We start from the raw sequence: 16,841 nt of genomic DNA on the forward strand, positions 1-16,841 counted from the left end.
AATACTAGCATCCTAGGATATATTAGGGACGGTAGATGTAAAGATTTTAAACAATCTTTAGCTGCTTTAATTGAAACAAGTCTGTGTCATGGACCAGTCTATTTTGATGTCTCTCCCAACATAAGCTTATCCATGTCTGATAAAAATTTATTAGACGCTCTCCAATTAACTATTCATACTAATGGTTACAATTTCAAACCTGGTAGTGAAATTATGGCTATATGTTATAGGGTTTATTACAAAGTCCTTACCACATTAAACCCTAAAGCTAAACAAATATTGTTTCCTGGAACTACTACTTTAGTTCAAACAAATTTGCTTACCTCTAATGTTGCAACTAATAGGTTGCTTAAATGGGATGAAATTACTTTTCCAGAAACCTGGAACCTCCCTCAGGCCATTGAACCGGAACCTATCCTTAATAAGGATGTTGATCAAATAATCCAATCAAGTGATGGAGATTTAGAGATAAATTTTAACTCTAAAAGAATGATTAGAATACCTAGATCCATGTCTGGAAGACATTCTGTGAATTCTATAAATGAATTTTATTCTGCGCCCAGTCAATTAGCTAGACCTTCAACTTCTCAATTAAGAGAAGAAATAGAAGTTATTGAAAATATAAGACTCAGTGAAAACAAAATTCCTCATGGTATATATCAAAAACCAAATCCTCCTAGAGTAGAATCACCTACTCCCTCAGATATGGACTTCCCGTTATAATGTTAGATTATTCTCCAGGTAGTAATCTAAGAAACCTTGTCAATTACGAGTTTCAGCATACTAGATACACCCAATTTAGAGAATGGTTTTTTAAAACTTTTTCGGCTCCTATGTTAGCAAGTTTTAAAGAAGAGTACTATACTCAAATGTCTATAAACCAAGATTTCATTCCCTTTGTCAAATGGTTTATTAGTTACTATATAACCAAACAAAAAGAAGAATTGGTTTTTATGAAAAAAGACGAACTTTTAGTTCTTCAAAAACCTTGGGAAAGTATCCCAGGAGAAAAGATGGAATCTCCTTTTCCCCCAGAACAAACAATAAGTTTGGGTTCTCATACTGAAGCTACACCTTATCTTACCCTTCAATTACAAAGGGTTGAACAAAATCAGATTACTCTAAAAGAGTTAAATTCCATAATTAGATCCAACAATTATACTAATGCCTACCTTGTTTGTCTTGGAGAACAATTTATTTCTCTAGAAAAAGAGCTTTTATCTATTAAAGACCTTTTAAATAAACAAATAGCACGTCAAAAAATTATTATTGACCTTATTAATAAACCTAATACTCCAGAACAAGCTTCTACATCTACAATATTAGATGTCCCTATAATTCAACCTCCTATTCCAATAGAAGGATTTAAAATGGAAACAAATGGTAATGAGTTTGTTCGCATTCTTGAGAAAAAGCTTAAAGATTTACATTTAACGGTTATGACTAACCAAGACTCTTCCAATGAAGAAGACATCAATGATTTAGCAAATATGTTTGCAGATTTAGACATTAATAATCAAGATACTAATGAGATAAACCCTGTTTATAGCTCTAAACCCTTAGAAAAATACTATTATAAACATCCCTCTCCTCAAGACGTACTTTTTGAGGAACCTGAACCCTACCAGAATTCACATTCTGGAAAAGCCATTTATGAATGGAATATTGATGGTTTAAATGACAAGCAAATAGTTGATACAATACATAGAATAATTATGCATTCAACTGTTTGTAAACAGCACGGAAATTCTGACAGCAAAATTGCCTCTTTCATATCAACTGGATTTGTTGGTCAATTAAGAGGCTGGTGGGATAATTATATTACTGAAAGTCAGAAAAAAGATATTCTTAACCATAAGAAATTAGTTAAGTCTGAAAATCCTGGAACCGGAGCAAGTAGTATTGCCACCACAGGTGAAGAAGATGCGGTTTATACACTATGTCTCTCTATCCTAAAACATTTTGTTGGAAACAATGTCCCTATTGGAGAGAAACTTCAAACTTTACTTCAAAATCTAAGATGTCCTTCTCTTACACATTTTAGATGGTATAAAGATACCTTTTTGTCTAGGGTTTACCAATTAAAAACTCCTAATTCCATTCACTGGAAAGCCAAATTTATTGATGGATTACCTCATTTCTTCTCTGAAAAGGTGAGAAATTCTTTAAGAAGTAAAAATGATGGGATAGATATTAATTACCATGATCTTACTTATGGTCAAATTATTAGCACTTGTGTTAATGAAGGATTAACCTTATGTAATGATATTAAGCTTAGAAATCAGCTTAAGAAACAAAAAACTTTCTGAAAAACACCAAATGGGTGAATTTTGTGATCAATTTGCCTTTGATCTTGGAAAATCTTCAGAAAGTAAGAAAAGGACAGGAAAAACATTCAGAAATAAATCTCATCAAAACAAGGATAGTTACAAAAATTCTTATAAAAAGAATAAGAGAAGGAGTCACTTTAATAAAAGTATACCAAAAGATAAGCCTCTTAATCATAAAGGCAAAAGAAAAGCTAAGATGCTTGATGTATCTGGCCACAAATGTGGTAAAGCTGGTCATTATGCAAACCAATGTTGGACAAAAGGGCTCTCAATGAAATTGAGGATGAGCAATTATGTTTTCAACTTGAGAAAGTTTGCTCAATTAAGTCTGAATCAGAGACTAATTCTTCTAATGAAGATATTAACATGATTTATGAATCATCATCAGATTATTCCTCTGATGATTCTGACAATAATAACTGTCAATGTAATCAAATTGATTACTGGAAGTCTATTGTTGACATGAATGGTCTTAATGTTCTTACTACAGAACAAGATGAAGCCATAAAAGCTATTGAATCTATCTCTGACAATAAGCTTAAAAGAAAAATGCTTGAAGTTTTGATTCAAGAAAATTCTAAAAAAGAATCTCCTATCATTATTGAAGCCCCTTACCAATTAAGTGAGGTTTTATCCAGATTTCACCAATCCAATGTCCGTGAAACTCCTGTTTCCCTCTCTGATTTACATAGAGAAATTAATCTTTTGAAATCTGAAATTACTCAGATAAAGAATGATAATCAAAGATTATCTCAAAGGGTTTCCTTACTTGAAACAGGTAACCTTAAAGTTGAAGAAATATCTTCTACTAGCAGTCCTACTACTAATGATAGGTTTCTTACTCTTATTGATAGAGTAATTTCTCAAAAATGGTTTGTTAAAATAAATTTAGTTGTTAATAGAACATTTATCTTAGAAAATGAAGTTGCCCTTATTGATAGTGGCGTTGACCTTAATTGTCTTCAGGAAGGAATTGTTCATACCAAGTATTATACAAAAACCACTCAAACCCTTGCCCAGGCTAGTGGTGACAAATTAACGGTTAATTATAAATTACCTAATACATATGTTTGTAATCAAGATATTTGCTTACCTATCCATTTTATCTTAGTAAAAAATATGACTCATAGAGTTATTCTGGGAACTCCGTTTTTAAATAGTATTATGCCTTTAATTAATGTAGACACTAAAGGCATCACTACCATGATTAATGGTAAGACAATCACTTTTGAATTTATTACTGACCCTCATATTAAAATGCTTAATGAAGTTAAAAGTATTCTTTTAAATAAAGAAAAACAATTAAGTTTTCTTAGAGAAGAAATTAGTTTATTAAATATTAATGAACAACTTAATAAAAATGAGATTAAAGAACAAATCAAATTGATTGAGCAACAGTTTAAAAATGAAGTGTGTAATGATTTACCAAATGCTTTTTGGGATAGAAAGAAACATGTTATTTCTTTACCTTATCTTGATGACTTTAACGAAAGTCAGATTCCCACCAAAGCTAGGCCAGCTCAAATGAACCATGAGTATTTGGAGCTATGCAAAAAGGAGATAGAATCTCTTTTAGAGAAAAAATTAATAAGAAAATCCAAATCTCCTTGGAGTTGTACAGCTTTTTATGTTAACAATGCTGCTGAAAAAGAACGTGGGGTCCCTAGACTTGTTATTAATTACAAGCCTCTTAATAAGGTGTTAAGATGGATTAGGTATCCTATTCCTAATAAAAAAGACCTTTTAGATAGATTAAACAATGCTTTAATCTTCTCTAAGTTTGATATGAAATCTGGTTATTGGCAAATTCAGATTAATGAATCTGATAAGTATAAAACTGCCTTTACCGTACCCATTGGACATTATGAATGGAATGTCCTTCCTTTTGGCCTTAAAAATGCCCCTTCTGAATTTCAAAATATTATGAATGATATTTTTAATCCTTATACAGAATTTATAATTGTTTATATTGATGATGTTTTAGTTTTTTCTAAAACTATAGATCAACATATTAAACATTTGAAAATATTTAAAGGATTAATTAAACATAATGGATTAGTTATATCTGCTCCTAAAATGAAATTTTTTCAAACTAAAGTTAGATTTTTGGGTCATGAAATTGACCAAGGAACAATAGTTCCTATACAAAGAAGTATTGAATTTGCTTCAAAATTCCCCAATATTATTACATATAAGAAACAATTACAAAGATTCCTTGGTAGTCTTAATTATATAGCAGATTATTATGAAAATCTTGTTAAAGATACTGCCATATTACATGCTAGGCTTAGAAAAAATCCTGGCCCGTGGACTAATGAACATTCTCAGGCAGTCCAAAGAATCAAAAATAAGGTCAAATGTTTGCCTTGTTTATCTCTTGCTAATCCTAAGTATTTCAAAATTGTTGAAACTGACGCTTCATACTTAGGCTATGGAGGAATCCTTAAACAGGTTATACCTGATACATCAAAAGAAGTGTTAGTTAGATTTACTTCTGGAAAATGGAATCCTACTCAATCTAAGTATTCTACTATTAAGAAAGAAATGCTTTCTATTATAAAATGTATTTCAAAATTTCAAGATGATCTTCTTAATAAGAAATTCTTATTAAAAATTGATTGCAGCTCAGCTAAATCAATTATTGAAAAAGATGTTAAAAATCTTGTTGCTAAGCAAATTTTTGCTAGCTGGCAATCTCAATTATCTATGTTTGAGTTTGATATTCAACACATTAAAGGTGAAAATAATTCACTTGCTGACTACCTAACTCGTGAATTTTTGCAGGGAAAAAATGATGACCCCATATAGGGGAAGAGGCCGCGGCTATGGCCGTGGTGGAAGAGGGAGTAACAATATGTTACCCCAACCTGAATCAAACATTCCTCTAATAGGGGATTGGACTACAGTTTACAAAGGAAGAAAAATGCAGCAATTACCTGCATCTTCCTCAAAAAAGGAAGATATTGCTTCCTCATCTAATAAAAATACTTCCTACAAGGAAATTGCGGTTAATAACCCACCTCAAGAACAACTGGATTATTTTGAAAATCCAGTAACTGAAAAAATCATGTATGCTGATGAGGAAGATATTAAGATAAATCCAAATGATGGATGGTCTATCAAAACAAGATACCTCGAATCACGAGGATATCCAGGTCTTCATGGAAAATCTAGGACTCACCTAGAAATTCTTTTGACTGTTACCGAATCGGTAACAATAACTCATCACTACCAAAACAATAACCCCGAAAGTTTTATAAACTTCAGTAAATGCCATATTAAAAAAATCTTGTTGCCAAGAGAATGGGGTCTCAACCCAAATGGTGAAAAAGCAATAAGAATTGCTGATGGAAAGTATATTTACTTTAATTATTGGGACTATGTCCAAGCTTTTACTCAAGCTTTTTATTACCAAAATCCTAAGAATAAGCATTCATGGTTCTTCTCTATTAATCCAGAATTGATTAATAGACCAGTACCAAATTGGTTTTATGAATGGTGGACAAAATTTGGGCCGTCTTTGGAAATATTACCCAAAGAAATACTTGATAATGATATCCATTTAGAATCTTTTCTTTTGTATTTAGATGATTTTTTTTTAATTTAGGTTTGCTTTTAAAAAATGGTTTTTTATTTATGTTTGGTTTAATTCTTTAATATTTGGCTAGTTGTTATTTTTTATTTTAAAAATTAAGTGAATATAAATTTATTTATTTATTTTTCTTATGCGATTTTTTTTATACGGAGTAAAAATAATACACATTATAGGCTATTATCCTTTTCAATTTGGGCATTGAGACATTAAGGATAATCTTCGATCCAAACCGGCCGCCTTAGTGTCCAGTTTGTCTAACAAGGATGGTCGTCTTAGTGTCCAGTTTGTCTAACAAGGATGTGAACCGTCACATTTTTCTCTCTTCCCTTGTGAGAAATTCTATCCCACCAAAAATCTTTCATCTTCTTCCTAATCTCCTTCATAATTTTGCCAATTTTTGTTCGGTGGTCTTCATTGTTGTTAGCTAAAGTAGTTATTCCTTCATTGTCTGTTTTGAAATTCACCTCCATAAAACAATAATCTATGGCCAAATCTACTACTTTGCGTAGCACCGTCGCTTCCGATGTCATGGAGTTATCATCGCCTTTCATCCATATGGTCCTAGCCACCATAGTTTCACCATCTTTATTCCTAAAAAGAATCCTTAATCCTTGGATCCCTTTGTTAACAAGCGAAGCATCAACGTAGCACTTTATCCGATCTTTTTTCGGAGGCTTCCATCATTGGGTGTTGGTTATATCGTGGGTTGTTGTTGTTCATGTTTGTGTTATTTTCTTTCAATTTATTCATTTGATTACGTTTATCATAGATTTAATGCACATTTAGTAGGTTTCATATCCCAATTTTTGACCCTAAGATCCCATTTCATTTGTATTGTGTTTACCAGTGATTTCTGACAAACAGCCGCTAGTCTTCCAAACAATATATCTTTGGTAACTCACAGGATCGACTAGATTGACCCTAGGACATGTGTCTCGAATGCTAGAATTCTTATAATCTGACTTATTGTTTTGATCTTATATTTAAATGATTAAGTTTTTTGTATGATGATGAAGGATTTTACAATGACAAGGATTCGACAATGAATCAGAAAATAAAGTATAAAGACTTTGACAAAATCTATAAATTTCCTGTGAAAGTAAAGGATTTCGAGAGTAAAAATGATAAAGCGAAATGTAAATTCGACTGGAAACTAAATGATGATAAAATAATGTAAAGCAACTTGTGTTTATATAAAAATAAATTAACTTCGAATAAAATAAACAAGATGTTCTTGCACATACATTTGTTCAACAAAGACTCGTTTCTCTAACGCTGGTACTTTGAGTATTTTTAGTGAATTTATGTATATATGTTTGAACACACCAAATCTAAACATTAAAACTCCTATTTATACTAGTTCGACCATAACGGTCTCTACATAGATTACTGCCACGTTCAATATTTCAAACGTTGCTTCACTTCAGATACTTCCACGCGTTCGCCAAGCAGAGCTGTTCCATTTGAATTTTAAATCTTCCCGCTCAAAGCTTCGACTCTGCCAACGCTACTGTCGAAGAGAACTTGTGAAGATTACAGAATCTCTTCAGTCATAACCTTCGATAGAAACAAATCTTCTCCTTCAAGGAAAAGATTCAAAATAGCTTCACAAAAGCCATTTCTTCTTCATAACACAAGACTTCAAAGCATTATGATCCTTTGGTCGAAATCTCCAGCTAACAAATTTCCCCCAATAAATGTCTATTTCGAATCCATGCAGAGATAGGCATTTTTTTGTAATTATTAGATTTCGAACAAAAACTTTTCATAGACCTAAAGGTCTAATAACTGTCAGTCAATCACGACTTGATTTCCCAAAAACATCTCATCAAGACGTGTGTGCAGTTATTGTCATCATAACCTCCCACTCCCGAGGAAAATGAACAGCAGTTTTACAACTTCCTTCCGAAACTGCTGGCACGTGACCCATTACTCCTGCCAGGTGTACCCTATTACCTCATGGATTAACCCTATAAAAGCCAATTACCACCTTTCTTTCTTCCTTTTTACGCAAATCTTTGTCTTCAACCTTTTTTTCCAACTTCAAACTCTCCGAAATTTCTCTCTTCCGAAAAACCCTTTTTCCACAACTCAAAGATTTACAATGTCTTCTGATAATCAACAGAAGAAACCTAAGAAGGTCAAAGATGCCGGATCTTCAAAGAGTTCCTCTCCTTATGATACTCCAACAAGCAAGATCATCACAGTTGAGAATCGGGGGTACATTACAGCCCCAAAGCTTATTAAAGAACAAAAAGCCATTTTTGCTTCCTAGGTAATGATCATATCTCTTCTTTAGTAGTTCGACTAAATTGCTCTTCAACTTGGGGTCCAGTTTGGTGCTGCTGTACGTAACTCTCTTTGTTGTTCCATCTCCGAGATCAACCTCTTCGAGTGGGTCCTACGCTAACATCTTTGCACTGACGATGTTGGATCTTTCTCAAATCCCAAAGGCTCTTCATCGTAGATAGCGTATAGCCTCTGGTTTAACATATCTCCAGGTACATGTTCGTCAGGGGGTTCTGGTATGACGTTTGCCCCCTGCCCTGCATTATTTAACAATATTTTTGGCTTCGACCTCCATGTGAATCATCTCGGCTTCGAGAGCTGCTTTCCATTTGTTCTCGGCCATATAGGCCGAAATCTTTTCGAAGAACGAGGACTCCTCAGGCATAATCAGGGTCTTCGCCCCAGCCCGAAGGTCGTATTCCTGCTGATTCTCCCTCTTCTGGGTCTCCCATTATCTCACGATCCCATGAAAACCATTGGGATGGAGAGTTAAGAAATATAAAGCATTTTTGTTTGGGGAGTAAGCATCCCCAGCTGGGTGACATGGGCCTATATTTTCCAGATTTCTATCGAAGTTCGCCTTGTCCACTAGATTCACTTTGCTCATGAAGTAGCTTTAATCAGCTTCTATATTCTCCACCATGCCATCTTCTCTCCAAATGGACACCCTCTGGTGCATGGTCGAAGGCATTGCTCCAATTCCATGGATCCATTCTCTTCCAAGAAGCAAGTTGTAGTTGGCCTTCGCCGGTATCACCATAAACATGGTTAGTCTAGTGATGGAACCAACAGTTAAGTCTACCTGAATGACCCCACGAGTCTTTCCAATCTTCCCCTCGTAGTTCGACAAGACCATATTGTGGGGCTTTACATCTGTATCGAACATGCCCAGCTTTTTCAGCATAAACTAGGGCATGAAGTTCACAGCAGCCCCTCTATCTACCAGTACTTTATTTACTCCAACTTGTTCGACTTTAACCCTTATGTAGAGAGGTTTGAGATGGCTCTGCATCCCTTAATGTGGTCGCTCGAATTGGGCATTTTGTTATTCGAAAGCACCATTACTAAGCACATAATAACACACAGGCTTGTGCTTTGCCATCTCTGTTGCGTCAGCCTCGTCGTCATCTTCAATTTATGTCTCCTGGTTATATTCATATGGTAAAATGGACACCACATTGCAATTCATTTTCAAAGATGAGACTCCGTCAGAATCGAAGTCGTCTGTTAGCATATCTTCTTCTTTTGTTTGTTTCTTCTGGACTTTTTGATTTTCTTTCTTATCTTCAGAAGGAATTAACTTCCTTCCCACAGGAGGTTTTGTTGAGTGTGTTATGCTTGGAAGAGCTTTAGTGTTGCTGGATTCTCCAACTTCAATTGAAGCTGTCTCTCTTTCTGCTTTCCTTAATCTCTGGTGTCTCCTTCATTGGGATCTCGACATAGGGTTCTTACCTTTGTAATTTCCCAATCTGACAGTCTCCCTTTCTGATGCTTGGAATTGCCTCCTATAAGCCCAAGATTTCCTCCCTCCATCGTCGAAACTCTTCCATTTACCCTTCTTCGACCCCGCCTGAGTCCACTTGTCCTCTTGGATTTCTGCTGGCAGTTAGGTGACTCTCCTCGCCTTTGGATGGGGGCTATCTTGTTTTCTTGGGACCCCTCTTTTGTCGAATATGTACATGTATAGATTGCCCCTGTGTGCATCCCAACTCTGATTCGATGGAACTCTTTCAAAAGCCTCTGACAGCTTTATATGGTAAACTGCCCCGCATCTGGGACACATCAAGCATTCAGTTTCATCCTTGTGGCAGCGTACAAGAAAACCCAGCAGACTTTCTCCTGGTTTGGGATATGCCCCCATCAATTGAATCTCTTTTCTCTAGTTTCTCTTAGTCTTAGTGAGTTGCCACCTTTCGTAGTCTTCTGCTACCCTTCAATTTACCTGTATGCTTGTCATTCCCTAAAATTTGCCCATCATATTTCAAATAATTTGACTCAAGTACTGAGGAATAAGCTCACTTACCAACAACCCCCACAACTAGGGTTTTGCTTCTCTCAAGGTAAAATCAGGTTCTGAATACCTCAAGTGGGTTTCTTGGCTTCTCATATTCCTCAAAGAATCCTCATGCCAAGTTTCAAGCTTTGATTCATAAGATTTGTTCAGTCAACAGTCGACCGGTTTGACCTAAAAGCCAACTATGGTCAAATCACAGTCAAAACTCCTGATTTTTGGTCAACATCAACATTTTGAAGTAACATCCATCATTTGATCAAGTATTGATCATGATTCATCAAGGAAAGCTTCAAAATCATCAAAAGTCAAAGTTTCTAAATTAGGGTTTTTGACCTAAAAGTCAACTAAATTTTGACCAGCCATAACTTTCACATGGAACATCAAAAATTTCCCAACCAAAGCTCATTTTGAAGGAAATTGAATTCTCTACCACTCTGTCTCTCTAAAGCTAAGGCCAAAAATGATTAATTTGAGAGATATGATCCAAAATATTACAGGTCCTTCTGGAAGCTCGCAAAAAGTAGGTTTTTGTCAGGAGCCATATCTTCAAGATAAAATCCTCAAATGCAAAAAAGGTTCCATAGTGGATTGAAGAGGACATCTTGGGCTTTCTAAAAAGTCCTATATCACCTCCATATGATAAATATGGAATGAGTTATGGCTTGCACAAGTTGGGCAAGTTGGTCTAGGACTAGTTTAGTCTTAGAGGTTTCTAGATCAATAAACGTTATATCTCGTGGAGATCCCTGAACGGTTTATTATCTAGTGTTAGTCACAAGCAGTTGATTTATGCAAGGTTGTTAGTCACAAGCAGTTGGTTTGTGCAAGGTTGTTAGTCACAAGCAGTTGGTTTATGCAAGGTTGTTAGTCACACGCAGTTGGTTTGTGCAAGGATGTTAGTCACCAGCAGTTGGCTTGTGCATTTATAATCAAGTTTGATTATAGTGGATTAAGTCCTCAAAGGAGGGAGGCAAAATCACCTTGGCGGGTGGACTGTAGTAGTTGAGTTATAACGAATCAGGATAAAAATACTGTATCGTTTTGTGTGTTGTTGTAAATGAAAAAGGAAACCACTTATTCAAACCCCCTCCTTTCTAAGTGTTTTCATCACCTTAAAATTCCTCTCATTTATGTTTTACACTTTCATATCTTTTAATCGTACTTGTTTCTCTATCTTCGTCTACATACAGACTCTCTCCTCTCGTCTCTCTTTCCCTCTCCCTAACCCTAACCGCCGCAGCTCTTTTCTCTACCCTACACGCGACCATTACCACCTCCGATTGAAAAATCAATCCCATATTCGTTCTCCCCATCTCAATACCTTCCTAATGAACCAAATCGATTTTGTTTCGGCAAACATTGTCGCCGACCACCACTTCTCATTCTCTGACCGTCATAGCTCGAAATGAAAAAAGAAAACATTTTTCTTTCTCTTCTCCCCATGCTCTCTTTAGAGAACCAAACATCTTTCATTTAGGAGAATATGTTTGCAAAGTGAAAGGTATCTTCTTTGATTTACTAATTTTTGTTGATTTACCGCTTTTTTCCTAGTTTGCAAAGTGAATGGGTTATGTTATCATGTTCTGATGAACTTTGAAGTGTTTGACTTATTAGTTCTAGCAGATATAATGACTATAAGGGTGAGTTATTTGGGAATTATTACTAAGCAAAAAAGTTTAGCAAAACGTCCTATATGTGTATGTGATAAATATTTAGGTTTCTACTAATGTATGTGATTTATCAAACTAGGGTAGAGTCCTCGGAATGACAAGACATGGAATTCAGAAGATGGGCAGAAGTGCATTGCTGCTCGCACCATTCGAGAGTTCAACGAACTATCTTTTTGAAACTGCCTTACGTGGGAAGGGTGACCCAATTGATGGAGTGAGTGATTGCATAATAATGGGTAAACCAATTTATATAGGCACAAGAAAGATCGAGGTCGAATAAAGGTTAGAATAAAATACAATCTATGTTTTTATGGTTGAACCATTTGTTTAACATGCATCATACACCAATAGCCTTTTACCTTTGTTCTTTGCTTATTATGTTTTTATTACATCATACTTAAGTTAACCCCTCTCTTTCATAGGCTGGACATGAAGGATTGCATTGAATGCTTTGAGTTTGAGGTTGTTAAATTTACTCTTAGATCTGACTTTATTATTAACATTTGCAGTGGTATTATATTTAGCCACCTATGTCGTATTCAGTTTTTTGACAAAAAAGAACTTGATCATTATTTTTCACCTTTAGTACATAAATTATGAATAAGTCAACTATGGATAGAGGTTGTGTTGCCGAAACAAATTAAGAATGACACAAAACATGTGCTTTTAATGTATATTTCACTTGAGTTCCTAAACATATGTTTTGTATATTTTTTTCTATTGATTTTAGGATGAATTTTCTCTTCTACATAGTAAAAAGTGGTTCTTATTTGAGTTATTTTTGTTTTTACATGTTAACAAGGTGATGATGGGTGTGATATTGTTGGTATTTGAGGGTAGTAGTGATAGTTTAGAATGTAGTTGGATAGTGTGAAGAGTTTGGGTTGATAGTTGAAAGATAGTAGCAAGTAGTGTGTGAGCTAGTATTGGAGCATGGTAACACATAAGTAATCAATTTATTGTAGGAGGAGAGTAATAGTCGAATGAAGCCTCCAATTATATTGATATTGAACCTTAAAGGCTTAAAGGCTTAAATACAATTACACATATGCTTGTCTATTTATAGGTGCTTGAGGATGTTTCTAGAATAGAACTATCTAGGCTTTTGTGGTCTTTTCTACATTACATTGACATAGAACTTTCTAGACTATAAGTAAATCTAAGAATTATTGACACAATCTAGAAACATGTAGCAACTTTAGACTATTCTAGTTTTCTCTAAACATTGTCATATATTTTTCCTAGAATATTCTAGAAATGTGCATCAATTTCAACACTCCCCCTTGATGCATATTTCGGTAACTTCAAGTGTAGTCCATAGTTGTCCAAATGAGAATTTGTGAAACTATCTCCTCCTCCATTGATACTCTTGTGTAATATATTCTATTTTGAAAAGCATTATCTTCACCGTGATTCAATTTTGTCACACTACTTGTCACAATGATTGTTATTAAACTATATCTCATCATTTTCACTCCTTAGTTGTGTTTGTGATATTCCTTTTTTGTCTTGTTAAAGACTTCTAACAAGGACCGCTTTTGTTGTCTAGTTGCGTGTGAATCTCCTTGTCATCACTCTTGCTTCTTAGTTACTATGAGTCTCCTTGTCGTTCTTGTAAAAGAATTTTGACAGGGACTCATTCTTGCTCTAGTAGTTGCATTTGTCTTCTTAGGCTTGTACTCAAGTTGAGCCTCAGAGGCCACAGGTCTCAATTTTTTTATCGCCTGGACTTGTGCTCTATCTGAACTCGAGCCTTATTTGCCATTGGTTTACTACATTAGTTGAACTTGAAATTGAGAGGGTCAGAATGTTAGGTTACCTGAACTCCTCTCTCTTTCATTTTTAGTTTTGGGTTTTAACTCAAACAGAGTCGGGCCGTGTAGCTACCTGTACTCCTTTGTGTTTGAGTCAAAGACCTCATTTTCTAGTTTTAACAGAACGGTTGGTGACAAGAAGAAATAGTTTGCTACGCCCTATGAATGATCGAACGTAGCTCTAATACCACTGTTAGAGGTTGATTAGTTGATAAAAGATAGTTTTAGAGAGTTGTTTAGAAAGAAGGCTATGTCATTGATTTCTTGGATGATTGTTTACAATGTAGCAATTGCCTATTTATAGGCTTCAAGTCACCAACCTCTCAATGGTGGTGAATGTTTCTACATTACATTAGTTCTTTCTAGAGTTTTCATGATATGTTATTATCATGATAAATCTAGATTCTTCTATATTTGCCATACACTTATATATCTAGATTGTTCTACCATATTCATACAACTTATAGTTCTAGGATGTTCTATATTTTCATACATATTATATTTAAGAATACTCTAGAAATTTGTAGCAACTTCAATAGATATAATTGCTGCACCATCAGGCTGAAGAGATGGCAGAGAGTGCCGAAGACCCTCTGTTAACTCCCCAATTACTATCACCACCAGCAACACAGTGGGAGCTAATAACAATGAGAAGCCCAAAGCAGATTTACTCAATGGGCCCAGTAATAAGAGAATGACCAAGAGACCCAAGCACCTTAAGGATTACGTGTAACAGAATCACAGCTGGAGAATAAGAGCATCACAATGCAAGGTTCTAGAAGATATACAGCTCACCAAATACAGCTCATCAAATATACCCGTTTCCTTAAAATTCTGTTAGGATCTTTTGTTAGAATATTTGCAAATCCCTGTAATCTAGGAGATCCCTTAGATTGATTATGCTGAATATTGTGAGATTGTAAGGAACTGCTATAAATAGCCTAACAATTGATGAATAAAATAAGAAATCTTTTCCTTGTTCATTGCTCTTGTAAGGAGGTCCCTTGTCCTATAACTCAAGGAGAATTAAACACCTAACATTTGGTGCTTCCATTGATCCTCCCTCACCATGGCAGCTCGTCCCACAAACGCCGAACGACTTGACGATCTTTCTGAAAAAGTAGATCTCATTCTCGCTCAACTCGCCACCCTCCACACACAACCACCCACACCACCACCCTTACCACCACCACCACCACGCCCTCATATCAAACTTGAAGTTCCCTATTTCAATGGCACCGACGCCATGGGATGGATCTTCAAAATAAATCAGTTCTTCGACTACCACCGTACACCGGAGGAGGAACGACTTACTGTCGCTTCGTTCTACATGAAAGGTCCAGCTCTGAGCTGTTATCAGTGGATGTACCGTAACAACCTCATCACCACATGGTTCGATCTTTTGCAGGCCCTCGAAACACGTTTTGCACCCAGCTATTATGATGACCCCAGCCAAGCCCTCTTTAAACTCACTCAACGCGGCTCCCTCAACCAATATCTCACCGATTTTGAACGTCATGCCAACCGTATCATTGGCTTGCCTCAACCTTTCCTCCTCAGCTGCTTTATCTCCGGCTTGTCACCAGAAATACGCCGCGAAGTTCAAGCACTCCAACCTGCATCACTGTCCCAAGCAACTGCCCTGGCCAAGATCCAAGAAGACAAAATCGACGAACGCCGTCGCGGATTCAAAAAGCCTGCGCCTCCTACATCCCCAACAATTACCAACACCCACACACCACAATCCCAAAACAACACCCCCCGCCTTCAATTCCGTAAGCTTTCACCGGAGGAAATGTCTTCACGCAGAGAAAAAGGCCTCTGCTATAACTGTGAAGAAACCTTTATCCCTGGCCATAAATGTAAAGGCCGTTTCTTTCTTCTTGTCTCCGATGACCCAGATCCGGACCCAAACTCTCAAGAACCCCCACCCATTTTCCAACCTGAGACAGACACCGCTATTGAATCCGATCATTTAGACGGACAAATCAGCTTCCATGCCCTCTCCGGTTCAGCCGCAACCGACACCATACGCATCATCAGACAAATTGCCAACCATCCTGTTACAGTGCTTATAGATGGAGGTAGCACACATAATTTCATCCAGAGTCGCATGGCACAATTTTTAAATCTAAAATCCACTCCGGTGACCACTCTTAAAGTCATGATGGGCAACGGTCACCTACTAGAATGTCAGAGCCTATGCAGTGACGTGGCCTTGACCCTACAATCACACCCATTTACCGTAGATTTTTACTCTTTACCACTTAGTGGAGCAGATATAGTACTTGGAGCCCCATGGCTTAAATCCCTAGGCCCAGTACTAATGGACTATTCTTCCCTCACCCTCTCTTTTACTTACCACAACCAACCCATTACCCTCAAAGCTGACGCCCCAAAAGGCCCAACACCCATTTCAGCCCAACAACTTAAAAGGTGCGTCCAAACCCACTCTGCCTCTGAACTTTTCCATATCCAAATGATTCAATCAAATCCCCTAACGGTTCCATCAGAAATTCCACCCATTCAGAACATTATTCTCAAATACGCCTCCATCTTCAACCCTAATCCAGAACTCCCTCCTCCACGAAACTCAGACCATCGTATACCACTCCTTCCCTCATCTTCCCCAGTTTCAGTCAGACCATACAGATACCCTTTCTCACAAAAGAATGAAATTGAACAACAAGTCAAAGAGATGCTCCAACAAGAACTTATACGTCCTAGTCGAAGCCCTTTTTCTTCACCAGTTTTACTTGTTAAAAAAAAGGACGGAACATGGAGATTCTGCGTCGACTATAGAGCACTTAACGCAATCACTGTCCGAGATCGTTTTCCCATGCCCACCATCGATGAATTGCTGGACAAACTTGGTGGTGCCTCTTGGTTCTCCAAACTCGATCTACGCCAAGGATTTCACCAAATCTGAATGAATGAAGATGATATCGGCAAAAACGCTTTCCGAACCCACCAAGGTCACTATGAATACCGTGTTATGCCCTTTGGGCTCTGCAACGCTCCATCAACCTTTCAGTCAGCAATGAACGACCTGCTACAACCTTTCCTCCGCCGTCTCGTCGCAGTTTTCTTTGACGACATTCTCGTATACAGCCTATCAATATCCCTTCA

The 16,841-nt window shown here is 36.5% G+C and overlaps 1 protein-coding gene across 1 annotated transcript; it reads left to right on the forward strand.

Annotated features, from left to right (window-relative positions):
- The first annotated feature begins 14,781 nt into the window (after positions 1-14,781).
- On the forward strand, positions 14,782-16,641 carry LOC131641709 (uncharacterized). Its single transcript, XM_058912008.1, has one exon. It carries the CDS (start codon positions 14,782-14,784, stop codon positions 16,639-16,641), a length of 1,860 nt encoding a protein of 619 aa, XP_058767991.1.
- The last annotated feature ends 200 nt before the right edge of the window (positions 16,642-16,841 follow it).

Source organism: Vicia villosa, unplaced genomic scaffold, assembly GCF_029867415.1.
Source record: "Vicia villosa cultivar HV-30 ecotype Madison, WI unplaced genomic scaffold, Vvil1.0 ctg.003983F_1_1, whole genome shotgun sequence".
NCBI classification, from domain to species: domain Eukaryota; kingdom Viridiplantae; phylum Streptophyta; class Magnoliopsida; order Fabales; family Fabaceae; genus Vicia; species Vicia villosa.

What these genes read in the sequence shown, in the direction of transcription:
- LOC131641709 (XM_058912008.1), top strand. Translation starts at nt 14,782, where the DNA reads ATGGCAGCTCGTCCCACAAACGCCGAACGACTTGACGATCTTTCTGAA.